Below are 21,604 nucleotides of genomic sequence, written 5' to 3'. Positions count from 1 at the left end.
AAAAGGGGCATAATATGTCAATCTATATTTTGCTATATTTATGTTATTAAGAAAATATTTACAAATCTCTCCCATCTCTTATCTAGACCCATCAAAACTAGGCAGGAGTTATCTTGCATGTATTACATCATTTACTGTAACTTTCAATAGGTGTAATAATATTTCCCAAGTCGCACAATTTACCATCTTTTCCAATTCAGCCTTTATCACAACTATGCATTTTTATGGTTTTATAAATGTTAGTGTGTTTGTGCACCTTCATATTGAAAATGTGTGGCGCATTAGCTGCCCCTTTTTTGGCGCATTAATACACACCATTGATAAATTTACCCCTTAGTATATTTATATATGATATATTGCAAACATGACCAGTAAAAGCAAACAGCAAAAGAAAAATAAGCAGCAACTGGTATAAAAACATAAATTATGCTTACCTGATAATTTTATTTACATCGTGGGGAGGAGAGTCCACGGAACCTTCTGCAAGACTTGTGGGAAATAAGAACCTGGCCACCAGGAGGAGACAAAGACACCCCAGCCAGAGGCTTAAATACCTCCCAGTCATGCTGCAGAGGGAGCAAGGAACAGTAGGAGAAATATCAGGGTATAAATGGTGCCAGAAGAATATATTAAATTTAGGTCCGCCCGTCGGATATACGGGCGGGGGCCGTGGACTCTCCTCCCCACGATGGAAATAAAATTATCAGGTAAGCATAATTTATGTTTTCCATCTAAAGGTGAGGAGAGTCCACAGCTTCATTCATTACTTGTGGAAACATATACCCAAGCTTTTAGAGGACACTGAAAAAATACGGGAGGGTAAAAGGCGGACCCTTAATCTGAGGGCACCACAGCCTGTAGAACCTTTCTCCCAAAAACAGCTTCCACAGAAGCAAAAACGTCAAATTTGTAAAACTTAGTGAAGTTATGCAAGGAGGACCAGGTAGCCGCCTTGCAAATCTGCTCCATAGAAGCCTCATTTTTGAAGGCCCAAGATGAAGCTACTGCTCTAGTGGAATGAGCCGTAATCCTCTGAGGAGGCTTATGTCCCGCTGTCTCATAGGCCAAGTGGATCAAGCTCCTCAGCCACAAAGACAAAGAAGTAGCAGAAGCCCTCTGACCTCTGCGCTTCCCTGAATATACAACAAAAAATGATTTTGATTGTCTGAAATCCTTTGTGGCCTGAAGATAGAATTTCAAAGCACGAACCAACCTCTCCTTAGGAGAAGAAGGGTTTGGACATAAAGGAACAACTATCTCCTGATTGATGTTACGGTTAGACACCACCTTGGGGAGAAACCCCAAGCCTGTGCGAAGAACAGCCTTATCCGCATGAAACACAAGATAAGGGGGCTCATATTGCAAGGCTGCCAGCTCAGAGAGACTGCGTGACGATGCAATGGCCAACAGAAAGAGAACCTTCCATGAGAGATTTTTTTCATGTCAAGAGAATGCATAGGCTCAAACGGAAACTTCTGCAAAACCTTAAGTACCAAGTTTAAGTTCCAAGGGGGAGCAGCCTGCCTAAAAACAGGCCGGATTTGAGACAGAGCCTGAACAAAAGATTGGATGTCAGGGAGATCAGCGAGTCTCCTATGCAACAGAATGGATAAAGCTGAAATTTGTCCTTTTAGGGAACTAGCGGCGAGACCCTTCTCCAAACCCTCTTGGAGAAAGGATAAAATCCTGGATACCCTCACCTTGTGCCAAGGGTAGCCATGACTCTCACAGCAGGACAAGTAAGTCCTCCACACCTTATGAAAGATGCGTCAAGTGACCGGCTTTCTTGCCTGAACTAGAGTGTCAATCACATTCTCAGAAAAAAAACCTTTTTGTCAAGACTAAGCGTTCAATCTCCACACAGTCAGCCTCAGAGAATAAAGATTTTGATGTTGAAAAGGACCCTGCGACAGGGTAACCTCCATGGCAGAGAGAATGACATCCCCACCAGATCCGCAAACCACGTCCTCCTCGTCCACGAAGGAGCAATCAAAATGGAGGACGCTCTCTCCTGCTTTATACGAGTCACTACACGAGGAAGCAGCCCCAATGCGTCTATAAGCTACGCCTGGGGGTCCCTCGACCTCGATACGTATCGGGTAAGCTTGCAATTCAACCTTGATGCTATGAGATCGATCTCCGGCGTCCCCCATCTGAGATAGATCTCTGCAAACACTTCGGGGTGAAGAGAAAATTCCCCCGGATGAAAAGTCTGCCTGCTGAGAAAATCCACTTCCCAATTGTCCACACCCGGAGAGCGAACAGTTGTGGGTCTCCGCCCACTCCAGGATCCGGATACACCAGGAGAGGGAAATCAGAGTCCGCGCATCCATGTATATCGGCTGCGACAGATCGGAATGATCAATGTTCCAATGTCTCAACATGCACAATTGAAGAGGTCTGAGATGAAACCTGGCGAATGGAATGATGTCCATGCTGGAGACCATGAGCAGAATCATTTCAATGCACTGATCTACAGATGGTCTCACTGTAGACTGAAGGGCAAGACAGGTAGGCAATCTTTGTGCGTCGCTTGTCCGTAAGAGAGATCTTCATGGACACGGAATCTATGATCGTGCCCAAGAACTACACCCTGGTACAGAGAACTCTTCTTGAGATTGATCTTCCAACCGTGAGATTGAAGTAACTGCAGCAGGACCCTGGTGTGGGCCTCTGCCAGATGGAATGACGGCGCATGAACCAAGATGTCGTCCAGGTAGGGCGCCACCGCAATGCCCTGGGATCTAGCTACTGCTAGAAGGGCCCCCAGAACCTCCGTGAAGACTCTCGGGGCCGTCGCCAGACCGAAAGGGAAAGCCACGAACTGGAAATGCTGATCCAGAAAAGCAAATCTGAGTTACCTGAAATGGTCCCTGTGAATCGGAACATGAAGGTAGGTATTCTTCAAGTCTATAGAGGTCATGAGCTGCCCCTCTTGAACTAGGGGCAGAATGTATCTGATCGTTTCCATTTTGAACGATGGAATGGACAGGAACCTGTTTAAACATTTGAGGTCCAGAATCGGGCGGAACGTACCCTCCTTCTTTGGGACCACAAACAAATTGGAGTAATACCCTAGACCCCTTTCTGCATGGAGAACTGGTACGATAACACCTAGAGCGGAGAGATCCCGCACACAACCCAGAAAGGCCTCTCTTTTTTCCGGCCTTGAAGACAGGCTTGACAGAAGGAATCTGCCCCTGGGCGGAGAGGACTTCAACCCTATCCTGTAACCCTGGGTGACTACCTCCAGAACCCAGGGCTCCTGAATATCCTGCAACCAGCTGTCTAAGAATAGAGACAATCTTCCCCCCACTCAGTCTGCAGACCAGTCGGGGGCCGCCCCTTCAAGCAGACTTAGTCTCGGTGGGCTTCTTGTTCTGCTTAGACTTGTTCCAAGCTTGAGCAGGCTTCCAGGCACCCTTGGTTTGGTCCGCTTTTGCTGTGGGCTGTTGGCGTAACGCCTTATCCCCCCGAAAAGGACGAAAATTAGAACCCTTAGGTTTCATCTTCTTATCCTGGGAAGGATTGCACCTTTTCCCCCTGTAACCTTAGATATGATAGAGTCGAGACCTGGACCGAACAGGATCTTGCCCTTAAAAAGCAAAGACAGCAGCTTCGTCTTAGAGGTCATGTCTGCCGACCAAGATTTTAGCCACAGAGTCCTGTGTGCTAGAACCGAAAAACCTGATACTTTAGCATTCAGGCGGATAATTTGCATATTAGCGTCACAAATTAAGGAATTGGCCACCTTTAGGGCCTTAATCTTTTCCTGCACTTCCTCGAAAGAGGGTTCACCCTCAATCATATCAAATAAGGCATCGCACCAATATGACGCAGCTCCAGCGACCGCCGCTGCCGGTTGAAAAACAAACCCTATGTGTTGAAACATCTTTCGTAACATGTTTTCCAACTCTTTATCCATAGGCTCCTTTAAAGAAGAACTATCCTCTAAAGGAATCGTTGTACGCCTAGCGGGCGTGGAGATGGCCCCATCCACCTAGGGAATGGTCCCCCACAACTCCAGCTAGCCCTCCAGGACGAGGAAAAGCTTTTTAAAGCTTTTTAAATTGAGAAGAGGGGGAAAAGGAAGAACCCACTCGTTCTAAATGTTCACCATCTTGATAGGAACCGGGAAAGTCTGGGAAACCACCCTGTCCTCGTAGACCTTATCTAATTTAAGAATGGAGGGCTCTTCTGGAAGCTTCAGTTCCGGAACCTCTAAAGTAGCCAGTACTTGCTTTAGTAAGAAACGCAAGTTCTCCATCTTAAACCTAAAACTGGGCTCCTCCTCTACCGGAGGTTTAGATGACACGGACTCCGACCCTGAAGGGGCCTCTTCCGATGCGTCGGAATGGGCCTCGTCATCGTACCACCCTTCCAGGGCGTCCGACAGAGGCAAATCCTGGGACGGGCCACTTTGAAAAGCTCTACACTTGCGCTTAGCAGAATGCGGCAAAGCATGGATCCCCTTAGCGACTGCCGTTTCAAGCTGATCAGCAAAATCAGGGGCCAAGCAATCTCCTCCGAAGGGGTAACAGTCGGACCCTGGGGCACTGCATGTGGGATAGAGGACACCATTAGGGAACGCACCTCATCGGACGGTGACCCCTCAGAGGTTGGCCGGGGCACTCACCACCTCCTATGACCTGGACTGCAGAAACCATTTGTCTCCTCCGTCGCAGATCAGACTGGAAGTGAAGAGGCCGCACCCGTTCACAAGGATGTCTACGCAAGACCACCCGCACCGAGGAGAAAACACGCAGAAAAAAAACTGCGCAAAAACTCCCGGAAGAGAACCTGTCAGTTCCACAAAAAATGCCAGAGCCTCGTCCTTGCCCTGGTCGTTTGGAAGGACTTAAACAACTGTCCCTAGATGCGGGTATTTCGAAGCATTACCATCACTTATATCTGGAGGCTTGCTTTTAACTTGAATCTAGTAAGTGCAACATTGTGTGTTTCGTGTATATTTATTTAATAAATCTTCACTTGAATCTTGCCTTGTGTGTGCTTCTTTTCTTTTTTATATTTGTTAAACATCGAGCCAAGGAGAGGATTCACCTGGCTGAAAAAGGGAAGCACCAAAGGAGGCAATACTTCTACTGGGGGACGGAGTTTGGATTCACAACCACTCTGGATAACTGAGATTTTCTTTTGGATTAAAATCAAGGTACTCTGTACATTACCCTAATAGGGTTTACGTTATAAAGGAATCATCTTTTTAAAATAAAGAAAGATCTACTTTGCTTTGAACTAAACCCTACACTGAACTGGACATTAATTATATTACACCAATTGTATTGTGCTACACGTTCTTTTGGGGATACAGACTTAGCGCAAATGTCATCTGTTGTTTGGCTGTAAAGCAGAAACTGGTAGCAGAGGATTGTCAGAATTACAGCCCCATATAATATTGGTCAACAACAAACAACCTATGAAATTATATGGCAGTTTAATATGTGACATTTATTTAATTACATATTTTATAAACACGATATATTAAATAATCAAACAAAAAACATACAGCTGTTATCTGGTGGAAAACATTTACCTGTATGGATGGTTTGTTTAGGTGACCAAGATTTGAAGTTGTTTGTCTTGGTTCATGTCCCAAGACCATCATGTTGGCATTGATCAATCGGAAGGCATCAATGACTACCTGTAATGGAAAAATACTGTTAATTTCTTATAAGACACAACTGTAACAGTCCGACAATCAACACAGCATCTTCAATTCATATCTGTTTTAGAGGTTTTCTAAATACTTATACTTTATATACAGTGTTCATCTGAGGACCTATTTAATGGGCAAATCACCTGGTTAATTTTACTTTCCACCTGGCTAAAATAAGTAAATATTGCGTTTTTTTCAGTTTGTTGCACAAATTATCATTATGTTAAACTGTATAATTAATTTGTGCTTTGGATCGCTCAAACAACATTTATAAATAACTGAAAATACTATAATATTTTAAAGTGTTACACTGCCACCACCCGGCTACTAGCAACATTTTCTGTAAAGAACATTAATATATATATATATATATATATATATATATATAAATGAACCTCTTCTGACTTGCCATCCATTAAATTGCTGCAAAAATAAATAAAAAAACACAACACAAGTTATTTTTCCCTAGCACTACAGAGAAATTAGTTTATAGATAGTTACTTTACATCATTTTTAACGACTTTTAATGGTTTGATACTCATGTCCGCTCTCATTATCCTCAAAGTCAGAATATGGCTAAATGTTAATCAACTGAGTTTACAGCCCAGTCCTGTAACATAAATTATACTACAAAGATATGTAAAATGACAGCACAATTACAGCCTGCAAAGGAATGTTTTTATTGTTTGCTAGTCATATGGCTTTCACTTTCTCTTTGGGTCATTCGTCAGCTAACGAATGGTAAAGATGGCGGCCACCAGTGGCATTCGGCTCTTTTCAGACCCACATTTTTTCATGTGAAATTGCTGCACACTAAGAACTGTGCAAATTAAGATCTTCGTGTGTTGCACTATAACAAGAAAAATTCCAGCTCCAAAATGAACCAAATTAGCTCCCGAATGACTGGAATGCACATACCTACTAGTAACTGTCAATTTGTAATGAAATAATTTTCCACAGTAAAATAAATAAACTTTTGAAGTAAAAATGTTTACTGTGTTACTGGACATGTGCTTTTTTCATATTGTTGTTAATTTGCTAATGAACACATTTTCTCCTTTAACAAATTATACCAAGAGAACGATGCAAACAACAAAAATAAATATGAAAGTTGTTTAAAATTGTATGCTCTATCTGAATCATAAAAGAAAAAAAATGAGGGTTTATGTCCCTTTAAGATTTATTTCTTAACTTTATATATGTTTAGATCTTCTAAAAAATGCCCAAAATAAACTTACAGAAACCTCTGGGAGAGCATGACACTGAGAATGGATTAATAGAATTAATTGACCAAAAAAAATTAAACATTACAGCCATGAATATACAGCCGCATGCTACATAATTAAAAACTAACCCATATTTCAGGATGAATAACCATTGGATTATAATGTATCTCAAATAGAAAACTATCTTTAGAAATATTTTCCCTCACAGGTGTTTTCTAAATTGTTTAGTGTGTATAAATGTATGTCCTTTTTAAATTTATGTATTTTACTTTATGAGTCTGAAGAAACGGCTGTTACAGCTGAGAAACGCGTAGCTCATTTTATGTTTTCTTTTGAATAAAAATTACATTTATTTAGCTTCTGTTTGCCCCTATTGTTTTGTTTTAACACTGACTAATGAATAACCTCACTGGAGTGATATGTTCTGGCCACTCTCTTGGTATAAATACAGTGGTACCATGTCATAGCTGACTTTTCATGTTTATATATATATATATAAATAAATTAACATGCAGATCAAAAAGCTTTCATTGAGAGATTCACATCAGAACTGGTTCTGGTTGCTGAAGAGACAGAGGTTTCTGCATGCTCATATAACATCTGGAGGAGCTTAATCCTTGTGAGAAGAACTGTAGCTGTATGTATGTATGTATGTATGTATGTATGTATGTATGTATATATATATATATATATATATTCCTGTGCCCTATACTGGTTCTCGCTATGTAACGCCCCTGTGTTTTGTTCTTTTTTCTCAAAAAGCATTTTTAGTTTTAAAAAATTCTATCTGATTTTTGTTCTTTATTTTTATCCTCCCCCGCTTCTATGTATCACCGGAGATGGATATATTCATATTTTCTGTAAATTGAAACTGGAAAAAAGTATTAGGAGAGCTATAAGTCTGACTTGTTTGAAGAACATTTTAGTAGTCAGTGTAAACGGAATAATAATTTAGAAGTAACTAAAAGTAGTGCTCTCTCTCTAGCCCAACATTTTGACTGTTCAGGAAAAAAACTTGCCCACGATAATTCTTTTGTTAAATTGCCCTAGTGGTTTTAGTGCAAGAATCTTTTTTTTATTTATTAAAAACACACCTCAGGAATCTCCCTTCCTGATGCAACAGCATTAGAGAATGCTGCATTCATTTCATAGGTGCCTGTGAAATCCCCTGCATACAAGGAGTAACAGCAGACCATTTACTATGCTGAACAGAGTGGTACAACCTCCATATTAGTACAGTAGATGACTGTAGGTTAATTATATTATTCTTTTTTCTTAGTCATAGATCAAAAGGCACTTTTATTAAGAGGCCATTTATTTATATATACACTTTAACATTAACTTTAATTTTTCACTACAGACGATTGCATACATGTAATGTTTAAAAAATTACCAGTAACTATCCTTAAAAACTTTTCCTTGACTAGTCTCCTTTCTGATGATTAAATATCGAAGGTTTAGTATAAAACATTCAGTAAAGCTCTCAAAAATATGCCAACTATTCATTTGCCAAATGCATTCTGTGTTACATTGGTTTTTGGATTACAATTTCTTGTCATCTTAGTATGCTTGATTTGTTTCCCACAGATTTGAAAACCTTATGCACAACTTTTGGATGTCTTCTTTTTGTATTTGCTTTGAAAACAGTCCATGATTTTGGTAAATTAGAACAAATACATTTTACAGCACAGGTCTGAGAAAGGTTTAGACACATCCATATATAAAATAAAACATTTAAATAAACATATATAAATAACAAAAGGTAAAGTTTCCATAAACCTGTTATACCAAGAGCGGCGTAATCATATATTACAGGTAGAAAAAGCATTTATTCAGACTGCTTGGGATTGGAAAACGTTACAATTTTGGAATATTTGCATCTGTAAAATTGGTCAGCTTGGAGAGGGGGTGGGAACATGTGAACAACAATATCTTATTTAATTTAGGAAATATTTACGTCAAAATACTGCTTATACATGGAATCTAAAGGCAGTTTAAGATCATTTGTAATACTTTTGTATACATAATACCATCACAAAGATATTACAGTACTGTAATCACAAAGTTAATATCTGTTTAAAAAACAAAAAAAAACATAGAAAGTGATTTGCATTTTAGAGCACAAAAACCAAAGACACAGGCAGAGAAGACTGTGACTTAATTTTTGATAATTATACTTTAAAAAAATATTAATTAAAAAGTTTGGATTTCAGAATAAGTTTGGATTTTGGAATTCTGGATTTGGGGCTTTGTATCTGTACTCCAAATATATTAATTTAATATTTTGCATGTTCTACTCGTCATATACTCATCTTCAGTTAATTCATATAGTAAAATAAAGATTTAAAATCAGACTATTTCATATTAGCAAGAGTCCATGAGCTAGTGACGTATGGGATATACATTCCAACCAGGAGGGGCAAAGTTTCCCAAACCTCAAAATGCCTACAAATACACCCCTCACCACACCCACAATTCAGTTTAACGAATAGCCAAGAAGTGGGGTGATAAGAAAGGAGCGAAAGCATCAAAAATAAGGAATTGGAATAATTGTGCTTTATACAAAAAAATCATAACCACCACAAAAAGGGTGGGTCTCATGGACTCTTGCTAATATGAAAGAAATTAATTTATCAGGTAAGTTCTTACATAAATTATGTTTTCTTTCATGTAATTAGCAAGAGTCCATGAGCTAGTGACATATGGGATAGTAGATACCCAAGATGTGGAACTTCCACACAAGAGTCACTAGAGAGGGAGGGATAAAATAAAGACAGCCAATTCCGCTGAAAAAATAATCCACAACCCAAATCAAAAGTCTTAATCTAAATAATGAAAAAAACTGAAATCATAAGCAGAAGAATCAAACTGAAACAGCTGCCTGAAGTACTTTTCTACCAAAAACTGCTTCAGAAGAAGAGAAAACATAAAAATGGTAGAATTTAGTAAAGGTATGCAAAGAAGACCAAGTTGCTGCTTTGCAAATCTGATCAACAGAAGCTTCATTCCTAAAAGCCCAGGAAGTAGAAACTGACCTAGTAGAATGAGCCGTAATCCTTTGAGGCGGGGACTTACCCGACTCCACATAAGCATGATGAATCAAAGACTTTAACCAAGACGCCAAAGAAATGGCAGAAGCTTTCTGACCTTTCCTGGAACCAGAAAAGATAACAAATATACTAGAAGTCTTTCTAAAATCTTTAGTAGCTTTAACATAATATTTCAAAGCTCTTACTACATCCAAAGAATGTAAAGATCTCTCCTTTGAATTCTTAGGACCAGTGCACAATGAAGGGACAACAATTTCTCTACTAATGTTGTTAAAATTCACAACCTTAGGTAAAAATTGAAATGAAGTCCGCAACACCGCCTTATCCTGATGAAAAATCAGAAAAGGAGATTCACAAGAAAGAGCAGATAACTCAGAAACTCTTCTAGCAGAAGAGATAGCCAAAAGGAACAAAACTTTCCAAGAAAGTAATTTAATATCCAGAGAATGCATAGGTTCAAACGGAGGAGCCTGTAAAGCCCTCAGAACCAAATTAAGACTCCAAGGAGGAGAGATTGACTTAATGACAGGCTTGATACGAACCAAAGCCTGTACAAAACAATGAACATCAGGAAGATTAGCAATCTTTCTATGAAAAAGAACAGAAAGAGCAGAGATTTGTCCTTTCAAAGAACTTGCAGATAAACCTATATCCAAACCATTCTGAAGAAACTGTAAAATTCTAGTTATTCTAAAAGAATGCCAGGAGAACTTATGAGAAGAACACCAAGAAATGTAAGTCTTCCAGACTCGATAATAAATCTTCCAAGTCACAGATTTACGAGCCTGTAACATAGTATTAATTACTGAGTCAGAGAAACCTCTATGACTAAGAATCAAGCGTTCAATTTCCATACCTTCAAATTTAATGATTTGAGATCCTGATGGAAAAATGGGCATTGAGATAGAAGGTCTGGTCTTAACGGAAGAGTCCAAGGTTGGCAACTGGCCATCCGAATGAGATCCGCATACCAAAACCTGTGAGGCCATGCTGGAGCCCCCAGCAGTACACTCTTGGAAGAAGAACTAGAGGCGGAAAGAAATAGGCAGGATGATAATTCCAAGGAAGCGACAACGCGTCCACTGCTTCCGCCTGAGGATCCCTGGATCTGGACAGATACCTGGAAAGTTTTTTGTTTAGATGAGAGGCCATCAGATCTATTTCTGGAAGTCCCCAGATTTGAACAATCTGAAGAAATACCTCTGGGTGAAGAGACCATTCGCCCGGATGTAACGTCTGGCGACTGAGATAATCCGCTACCCAATTGTCTACACCTGGGATGTGAACCGCAGAAATTAGACAGGAGCTGGATTCCGCCCATACAAGTATCCGAGATACTTCTTCCATAGCTTGAGGACTGTGAGTCCCACCTTGATGATTGACATACGCCACGGTTGTGACATTGTCCGTCTGAAAACAAATAAACGATTCTCTCTTCAGAAGAGGCCAGAACTGGAGAGCTATGAAAATCGCATGGAGTTCCAAAATGTTGATTGGTAATCTCGCCTCCTGAGATTCCCAAACCCCCTGCGCTGTCAGAGATCCCCAATACAGCTCCCCAACCTGAAAGACTCGCATCTGTTGAGATCACAGTTCATGTTGGACGAACAAAAGAGGCCCCTTGAATTAAACGATGGTGATTCATCCACCAAGTTAGAGAAGATCGAACATTGGGATTTAAGGATATTATTTGTGATATCCTTGTATAATCCCTGCACCACTGGTTCAGCATACAAAGCTGAAGAGGTCTCATGTGAAAACGAGCAAAGGGGATCGCGTCCGATGCAGCAGTCATGAGACCTAGAATTTCCATGCAAAAAGCTACCGAAGGGAATGACTGAGAATGAAGGTTTCGACAAGCTGAAACCAACTTCAGACGTCTCTTTTCTGTTAGAGACAAAGTCATGGACACTGAATCTATTTGAAAGCCCAAAAAGGTTACTTTTGTTTGAGGAATCAAAAAACTCTTTGGTAAATTGATCCTCCAACCATGTCTTTGAAGAAACAACACAAGTTGATTTGTATGAGATTCTGCAGAATGTAAAGACTGAGCAAGTACCAAGATATCGTCCAAATAAGGAAATACCGCAATACCCTGTTCTCTGATTACAGAGAGAAGGGCACCGAGAACCTTTGAAAAGATCCTTGGAGCTGTTGCTAGGCCAAACGGAAGGGCAACAAACTGGTAATGCTTGTCTAGAAAAGAGAATCTCAGAAACCGATAGTGATCTGGATGAATTGGAATATGAAGATATGCACCCTGACATCTATTGTGGACATATAATGCCCTTGCTGAACAAAAGGCAGAATAGTCCTTATAGTCACCATTTTGAATGTTGGTATTCTTACATAACGATTCAATATTTTTAGATCCAGAACTAGTCTGAAGGAATTCTCCTTCTTTGTTACAATGAATAGATTTGAGTAAAACCCCAGACCCCGTTCCAGAACTGGAACTGGCACGATTACCCCAGCCAACTTTAGATCTGAAACACATTTCAAAAATGCCTGAGCCTTTACTGGGTTTACTGGAATGTGAGAGAGAAAAAATCTTCTCACAGGAGGTCTTATCTTGAAACCTATTCTGTATCCTTGAGAAACAATGTTCTGAATCCAAAGACTGTGAATCAAATTGATCCAAATATCTTTGAAAAATCGTAACCTGCCCCCTACCAGCTGTACTGGAATGAGGGCCGCACCTTCATGCGGATTTAGGAGCTGGTTTTGACTTTCTAAAAGGCTTGGATTTATTCCAGACTGGAGAAGGCTTCCAAACTGAAACCGTTCCTTTAGGGGAAGGGTCAGGCTTCTGTTCCTTATTCTGACTAAAGGAACGAAAACAATTAGCCCTGTATTTACCTTTAGATTTTTTGTCCTGCGGCAAAAAGGTTCCTTTCCCCCCAGTAACAGTTGAAATAATAGAATCCAACTGTGAACCAAATAATTTATTACCTTGGAAAGAAAGAGAAAGCAAAGTTGACTTAGAAGTCATATCTGCATTCCAAGATTTAAGCCATAAAGCTCTTCTAGCTAAAATAGCTAAAGACATATACCTGACATCAATTCTAATGATATCAAAAATGGCATCACAAATAAAGTTATTAGCATGTTGAAGAAGTTTAACAATGCTATAAGCATTATGGTCTGACACTTGTTGTGCTAAAGCCTCCAACCAGAAAGTTGAGGCTGCAGCAACATCAGCCAAAGAAATAGCAGGTCTAAGAAGATTACCTGAACATAAATAAGCTCTCCTTAGAAAGGATTCAATCTTCCTGTCTAAAGGATCCTTAAAGGAAGTACTATCCGCCGTAGGAATAGTAGTACGTTTAGCAAGAGTAGAAATAGCCCCATCAACTTTAGGGATTTTATCCCAAAATTCTAATCTATCAGATGGCACAGGGTACAATTTCTTAAACCTTTGAGAAGGAGTAAATGAAGTACCCAGACTATTACATTCCCTAGAAATTACTTCTGAAATAGCATCAGGAACTGGAAAAACTTCAGGAATAACTACATGAGGTTTAAAAAACAAATTTAAACGCTTAGTAAATTTAGTATCAAGAGGACTACACTCTTCCATATCTAATGCAATTAACACTTCTTTAAGTAAAGAATGCATAAACTCCATCTTAAATAAATATTAAGATTTATCAGTGTCAATATCTGAGGCAGAATCTTCTGAACCAGATAGATCCTCATTAGAAACAGATAAGTCAGAAGGATGACGGTTACTTAAAAATTCATCTGAAATATGAGAAGTTTTAAAAGACCTTTTACGCTTACTGGAAGGAGGAATAACAGACAGAGCCTTCCTAATAGATTTAGAAACAAATTATTTTACATTAACAGGGACATCCTGAACCTTAGATGTTGAAGGAACAACAACAGGTAATGGATTATTACTAATGGAAACACAATCTGCATTAGAAAGTTTATCATGACAGTTATCACAAACAACAGCCGGAGGAACAGTTACCAAAAGTTTACAACAGATGCACTTAACTTTGGTAGAACCAGCATCAGGCAGCGTCTTTTCCAGAAGTAGATTCTGATCCAGGGTCATGTTGAGACATCTTGCAATATGTAATAGAAAAAACAACATATAAAGCAAAATGATCAAATTCCTTAAATGACAGTTTCAGGAATGTGAAAAAAATGCCAAATGAACAAGCCTCTAGCAACCAGAAGCAATGAAAAATGAGACTGAAATAATGTGAAAAAAAGGTGGAGACAAGAATAACGCCCACATTTTTTGGCACCAAAAATGACGCCCACATTATTGGCGCCAAGTACAACGCCCATATTTTTTGGCGCCAAGTATGACGCCACATCCTGTGACGCCGAAAAAAACCGACGCCCACAATTTTGGCGCAAAAAACGTCTGAACGTCAAAAATGACGCAACCATGCACAAACTTCCGGCGTCAATTAGGGCACCGGAAATGACAAAAAAAATTTTGCGACAAAAAAGTCCGCGCCAAGAATGATGCAATAAATTGAAGCATTTTCAGCCCCCGCGAGCCTAACAGCCCACAGGGAAAAAAGGTCAATTGAAAAAATTATTTTAAGGTAAGAAAAAAATATTTCATATGCATTATCCCAATAATGAAACTGACTGTCTGAAAATAAGGAATAATGATTATCCTGAATCATGGCAAATATAAGTTTAAAGACATATATTTAGAACTTTACATATAAAGTGCCCAACCATAGCTTAGAGTGTCATAATAAAATAAGACTTACTTACCCTAAGACACTCATCTACATATAGTAGACAGCCAAACCAGTACTGAAACGAGAATCAGTAGAGGTAATGGTATATAAGAGTATATCGTCGATCTGAAAAGGGAGGTAAGAGATGAATCTCTACGACCGATAACAGAGAACCTATGAAATAGATCCCGTAGAAGGAGACCATTGTATTCAAATAGGCAATACTCTCTTCACATCCCTCTGACATTCACTGCACTCTGAGAGGAAAACCGGGCTCCAGCCTGCTGCGAAGCGCATATCAACGTAGAATCTAGCACAAACTTACTTCACCACCTCCATGGGAGGCAAAGTTTGTAAAACTGAATTGTGGTTGTGGTGAGGGGTGTATTTGTAGGCATTTTGAGGGTTGGGAAACTTTGCCCCTCCTGGTAGGAATGTATATCCCATACGTCACTAGCTCATGGACTCTTGCTAATTACATGAAAGAAATATATGAAATGAATATGCTGTTTATAAAGGGACAACAAAAGTTATTTTATGATTCACTTAGAGCTTACAATTTTAAACAACTTTCCAATTCACTTCTATTATGAAAAGTACTTCATTCTTTTGGTATCCTTAATTGAAGCAGCAGTAATATACTACTGGGAGCTAGCTGAGCACATCTGGTGACACAGTAACAAGAGAAATATAAATGCAGTCATCAATCAGCTACCACTAGTGCATCGTTCCCTACTTAGGTATGCTTTTTGACAAAGAATACCAAGAGAATGAAGCAAATTATATACTAGAAGTAAATCGGCAATTTGTTTAAAACGGTGTTCTCTCTGAATCGTGAATATTTTGGGTTTCATGTCCCTTTAACCATTTAATTTGAGAAATGAAATGTGACACTAATTGACTCATTGAACTCATTTGACTCCAATACCGATAAGCTGTCTTCACGGCAGAGAGATATAATCAATATTTTTAACTAAACAGATGATCCTCTAAGAGATTTAACCCTTTCGTGACAGGGTCAATTTGTCTACAACGGAACAATGTTCCGATGTAGACAAATTGAAATCTCGCGATCAGTTATGGGATTGGGTCAGGGGGGCGTCCCTATGACGCTAGGCACGCCCTCCAGACCGCAATCAGACCCAGGAAGCGCCGTTGGCTTCAGGACAGCCAAACGGCTATGAAGTTTTATTACATTCTAATGGCGCTAAAGAGCAGCAGTGCACTACTGGTAGCTAGCTGGTAATTGGTGGCTGCACATACAGTATATGCCTCCCGTCATTGGTTCACCTGATGCAATCATCTAGCTCCCAGTAGTGGGTTGCAGTTTCTGAGGCTACTCTTCAACAAAAGATACCAAAAGAACAAAGACATTTTGATAGAAGTTTGAAAGCTGCTTAAAATTGTGTGCGCTATCGGAATTATAAAAGTTTAAAATTTTACTTTATTGTCCTTTTAAGATCCATTTTTAAAATCAACTTCAATTTTTATGCTAAAAAAAATAAACTGACCATTATTAGTAAAAAGTTGATTTTTACCTAATTTCAATGTAAAAATTGATTTTCATCTAAGGCTACTTAAAAAACAAAAACGAACCCGTCAGCCATCAGGTAAAATCCCTCTATTCAGCATATTTGCCTACAGCTGTACTTCTAGCATAAAGTAGGTTTTACCAGCATTAATTGAATAAATACAACAGTTCACCAGTGAGGGAGATACCAGGCATTTGTTTTTAATCCTAGCACAAGGGGTGATTACTATTTAAAACTTTTAAAAAATCGTGCTTTCTGGACAGTCAAAATGTTGGGCTGGAGCGGAACTACTTTAGTTCTGAATAAAATGTAACTCCACGACAGCAGATGCTGTGGGGTTGAGGTGATGACAGTTATCCACTGTGATATTGTGGGAATTGAAAAAGGGGGGTTAAGGAGCTTAGTTTTAAGAGACGTTGAGCTTCAGGTAGAAATAAACCATTCAGGATGAGATGAGGCAACTGGTGATGACACCTAAAGCTTCATTTCTGCACCATACATTTCTTCTCTTCCCTGCTGACTGGTGTCTCCAATTGTCTGTCATAGCCTCAACCCCTCAGGTCTGCTGTCCTGGTGTCACATTTGACTCGGCACATTCTTTTTCTCCCCATGTTAACTTCTGCCATTTCTACTTTAAAAATATCTGGAAAAATGTGTCACTTCCTCACTCCAGGCACATTTAACATGCTAATCCAATCACTTAATCCCGCTACTGCAACTCTTTCCTCCCTGGTCTTCCTGTCCCCACGGCAAGCCACTCATTTTCCTTGTGCATTGCTCTACATCTGCTGCACCTGTCTGCAAGTACCACTATTGACTTCCCTTAGCCTGAGGAATACAATTTAAAATCTTGATCCCAACATAAAACCCCCTCCCTAATACCGTCCCCTCAATTTTATTATTTATGACACCGTCTGCAAATAATTCCCTACCTGACCCCTCCACTCTGCCTATGACCTTGTCTACTCACCGCAAATTTCCACAAATTCTTGTTTATTAAAGGGACATGAAACCCAATTTTTTTTCATAATTCAGATAGAGCATGCAATTTTAAACAACTTTCTAATTTACTTCTATTATTAATTTTTCTTCTTTCTCTTGGTATCATGTGTTGAACAGCAGAGACATAAGCTCAGGATCGTTCACGGGTCTGTAGTACTATATGGCTACACATATACATATTAAAACAAATATATATGCATATAAGCATATACATATATATTTAAAAGGAACACACAGTGTCCATAGACTGCAATGTAAAGGCACTTTTCAGTGAAGTTTAATTATTTTTTTCCTAACACCCCACTCCCACCAACTTTACCTCCAAAATACTGCCTAGTGCAGTTATTTTATTTAAATAAAAAAATGGTCAAATTTTTATTTTTTAATAAAATACACTACACTGTATTTTGGGGCATATTTATAAAATTAACTAGAGATCTGATCTCTGTTTTTATTTTATAAGCGTTAATTGCTACAGCAAGCTTCTGGTAGCAATATCTAGCTACATGGTACATGACACCAAACAAGATATAAAAAAACCAACTATATCCACATACAAAAGGGTTATGTTGGTGGTCCTGTCCCATAATAGAACCTTTTTTGGAAATAAGTATTAAAGATAAGTACGAAGATAATAAAAAAAGATAAAATATTTGATTTCTATATGGTAATACTAAATCATTCAGCGCCAGAACATGCTGTGATCTGAGATGTCATCACAGAAAATGCAGCATGTCTGCAGAAAGAATGAGACACGTGCAGGAACTGTTCACCCTTTCACTTTGCAGCACTGCTCCACAATAGACTGTTCTCTTCAAATAGTTTTTTGCTCTGGCTGCATTATGTAAGTTTTCCATAAAACAATGCATCCAGAGTAAAGTGCTGTTTGAAGAGAACAGTCTAATGAGTTGCACTTATTATTTTAACCACTTTGGGTAATATACATACGCATTGTTTTTTAAATATTGTTTTTAATAAAAATTATACTTAAATAACATGGAAGCCTGAGCTTTATTGGAAGGATCCCTGGCACACTTGGGCCACTACATCCTCTTGAGGAACAGTTCGCTGGGAAACTGTTAAGATCTCAGCCTTAGCCACTTAGCACATTTGGTGCTGCTCTGCTTGTGAGTATATTTTCACTCCTTGTTACCTATACCGTGGATTTCTCTTGCTGTATTACACTAGGAGGCGCCTTCTTTTTGTGATCTTCATTCACAGATTCCTTTAATGAGGAGCAGCACTGCAAAGCACCCTAGCCTTTCCCAGGTTTCAAAGCTGTGACTTCTGAATGTAAGATGTTCTTGTGAGCAATGCACATTTTTATTACAACATTTCTACCTTGTGATGCAAGGCTAATAAAAAATGGAAAAAAAAACATAATTTATGCTTACCTGATAAATTCCTTTCTTCTGTTGTGTGATCAGTCCACGGGTCATCATTACTTCTGGGATATAACTCCTCCCCAACAGGAAATGCAAGAGGATTCACCCAGCAGAGCTGCATATAGCTCCTCCCCTCTACGTCAGTCCCAGTCATTCGACCAAGAATCAACGAGAAAGGAGTAACCAAGGGTGAAGTGGTGACTGGAGTATAATTTAAAAGATATTTACCTGCCTTAAAACAGGGCGGGCCGTGGACTGATCACACAACAGAAGAAAGGAATTTATCAGGTAAGCATAAATTATGTTTTCTTCTGTTATGTGTGATCAGTCCACGGGTCATCATTACTTCTGGGATACCAATACCAAAGCAAAAGTACACGGATGACGGGAGGGATAGGCAGGCTCATTATATAGAAGGAACCACTGCCTGAAGAACCTTTCTCCCAAAAATAGCCTCCGAAGAAGCAAAAGTGTCAAATTTGTAAAATTTGGAAAAAGTATGAAGCGAAGACCAAGTTGCAGCCTTGCAAATCTGTTCAACAGAGGCCTCATTCTTAAAGGCCCAAGTGGAAGCCACAGCTCTAGTGGAGTGAGCTGTAATTCTTTCAGGAGGCTGCTGACCAGCAGTCTCATAGGCTAAACGTATTATGCTACGAAGCCAAAAAGAGAGAGAGGTAGCAGAAGCTTTTTGACCTCTCCTCTGTCCAGAATAAACGACAAACAGTGAAGAAGTTTGGCGAAAATCTTTAGTTGCCTGCAAGTAGAACTTGAGGGCACGAACTACATCCAGATTGTGTAGAAGACGTTCCTTCTTTGAAGAAGGATTTGGACACAAGGATGGAACAACAATCTCTTGATTGATATTCCTGTTAGTGACCACCTTAGGTAAGAACCCAGGTTTAGTACGCAGAACTACCTTGTCTGAGTGAAAAATCAGATAAGGAGAATCACAATGTAAGGCTGATAACTCAGAGACTCTTCGAGCCGAGGAAATAGCCATTAAAAACAGAACTTTCCAAGATAACAATTTTATATCAATGGAATGAAGGGGTTCAAATGGAACACCCTGTAAAACGTTAAGAACTAAGTTTAAACTCCATGGCGGAGCAACAGCTTTAAACACAGGCTTGATCCTAGCTAAAGCCTGACAAAAAGCCTGGACGTCTGGATTTTCTGACAGACGCCTGTGTAACAAGATGGACAGAGCTGAAATCTGTCCCTTTAATGAACTAGCTGATAAACCCTTTTCTAACCCTTCTTGTAGAAAAGACAATATCCTAGAGATCCTAACCTTACTCCAGGAGTAATGTTTGGATTCGCACCAGTATAGGTATTTACGCCATATTTTATGGTAAATCTTTCTGGTAACAGGCTTCCTAGCCTGTATCAGGGTATCAATAACCGACTCAGAAAAACCACGTTTTGATAAAATCAAACGTTCAATTTCCAAGCAGTCAGCTTCAGAGAAGTTAGATTTTGATGTTTGAATGGACCCTGTATCAGAAGGTCCTGTCTTAGAGGTAGAGACCAAGGAGGACAGGATGACATGTCCACTAGATCTGCATACCAAGTCCTGCGTGGCCATGCAGGCGCTATTAGAATCACTGATGCTCTCTCCTGCTTGATTTTGGCAATCAATCGAGGAAGCAGCGGAAAGGGTGGAAACACATAAGCCATCCCGAAGTTCCAAGGTGCTGTCAAAGCATCTATCAGAACCGCTCCCGGATCCCTGGATCTGGACCCGTAGCGAGGAAGTTTGGCGTTCTGGCGAGACGCCATGAGATCTATCTCTGGTTTGCCCCAACGTCGAAGTATTTGGGCAAAGACCTCCGGATGAAGTTCCCACTCCCCCGGATGAAAAGTCTGGCGACTCAAGAAATCCGCCTCCCAGTTCTCCACTCCCGGGATATGGATTGCTGACAGGTGGCAAGAGTGAGACTCTGCTCAGCGAATTATCTTTGATACTTCCACCATTGCTAGGGAGCTTCTTGTCCCTCCCTGATGGTTGATGTAAGCTACAGTCGTGATGTTGTCCGACTGAAATCTGATGAACCCCCGAGTTGTTAATTGGGGCCAAGATAGAAGGGCATTGAGAACTGCCCTCAATTCCAGAATGTTTATTGGAAGGAGACTCTCCTCCTGATTCCATAGTCCCTGAGCCTTCAGAGAACTCCAGACAGCGCCCCAACCTAGTAGGCTGGCGTCTGTTGTTACAATTGTCCAGTCTGGCCTGCTGAATGGCATCCCCCTGGACAGGTGTGGCCGATGAAGCCACCATAGAAGAGAATTTCTGGTCTCTTGATTCAGATTCAGAGTAGGGGACAAATCTGAGTAATCCCCATTCCACTGACTTAGCATGCATAATTGCAGAGGTCTGAGGTGTAGGCGTGCAAAAGGTACTATGTCCATTGCCGCTACCATTAAGCCGATCACCTCCATGCATTGAGCTACTGACGGGTGTTGAATGGAATGAAGGACACGGCATGCATTTTGAAGCTTTGTTAACCTGTCCTCTGTCAGGTAAATCTTCATTTCTACAGAATCTATAAGAGTCCCCAAGAATGGAACTCTTGTGAGAGGAAAAAGAGAACTCTTCTTTTCGTTCACTTTCCATCCATGCGACCTTAGAAATGCCAGAACTAACTCTGTATGAGACTTGGCAGTTTGAAAGCTTGAAGCTTGTATTAGAATGTCGTCTAGGTATGGAGCTACCGAAATCCCTCGCGGTCTTAGTACCGCCAGAAGGGCACCCAGAACCTTTGTGAAGATTCTTGGAGCCGTAGCCAATCCGAATGGAAGAGCTACAAACTGGTAGTGCCTGTCTAAGAAGGCAAACCTTAGATACCGGTGATGATCTTTGTGGATCGGTATGTGAAGGTAAGCATCCTTTAAATCCACTGTGGTCATGTACTGACCCTCTTGGATCATGGGTAAGATTGTCCGAATAGTTTCCATTTTGAACGATGGAACTCTTAGGAATTTGTTTAGAATCTTTAAATCTAAGATTGGCCTGAAAGTTCCCT

At 40.0% G+C, this 21,604-nt stretch overlaps 1 protein-coding gene across 1 annotated transcript in view; it reads right to left on the bottom strand.

Annotated features, from left to right (window-relative positions):
* Positions 1 to 21,604, bottom strand: part of PSMD14 (proteasome 26S subunit, non-ATPase 14) — a 367,270-nt gene that overhangs the window by 44,670 nt on the left and 300,996 nt on the right. The window contains exon 6 of the mRNA XM_053698365.1: positions 5,552 to 5,659. Coding sequence (XP_053554340.1) covers positions 5,552 to 5,659 — 108 coding nt within the window. The remainder of the gene's footprint in view (positions 1 to 5,551; positions 5,660 to 21,604) is intronic.

Source organism: Bombina bombina, chromosome 1, assembly GCF_027579735.1.
Source record: "Bombina bombina isolate aBomBom1 chromosome 1, aBomBom1.pri, whole genome shotgun sequence".
Lineage (NCBI taxonomy): Eukaryota > Metazoa > Chordata > Amphibia > Anura > Bombinatoridae > Bombina > Bombina bombina.
The sequence above is the reverse complement of the archived record's forward strand: the minus strand, read 5'-3'. Positions and strand labels throughout refer to the sequence as shown.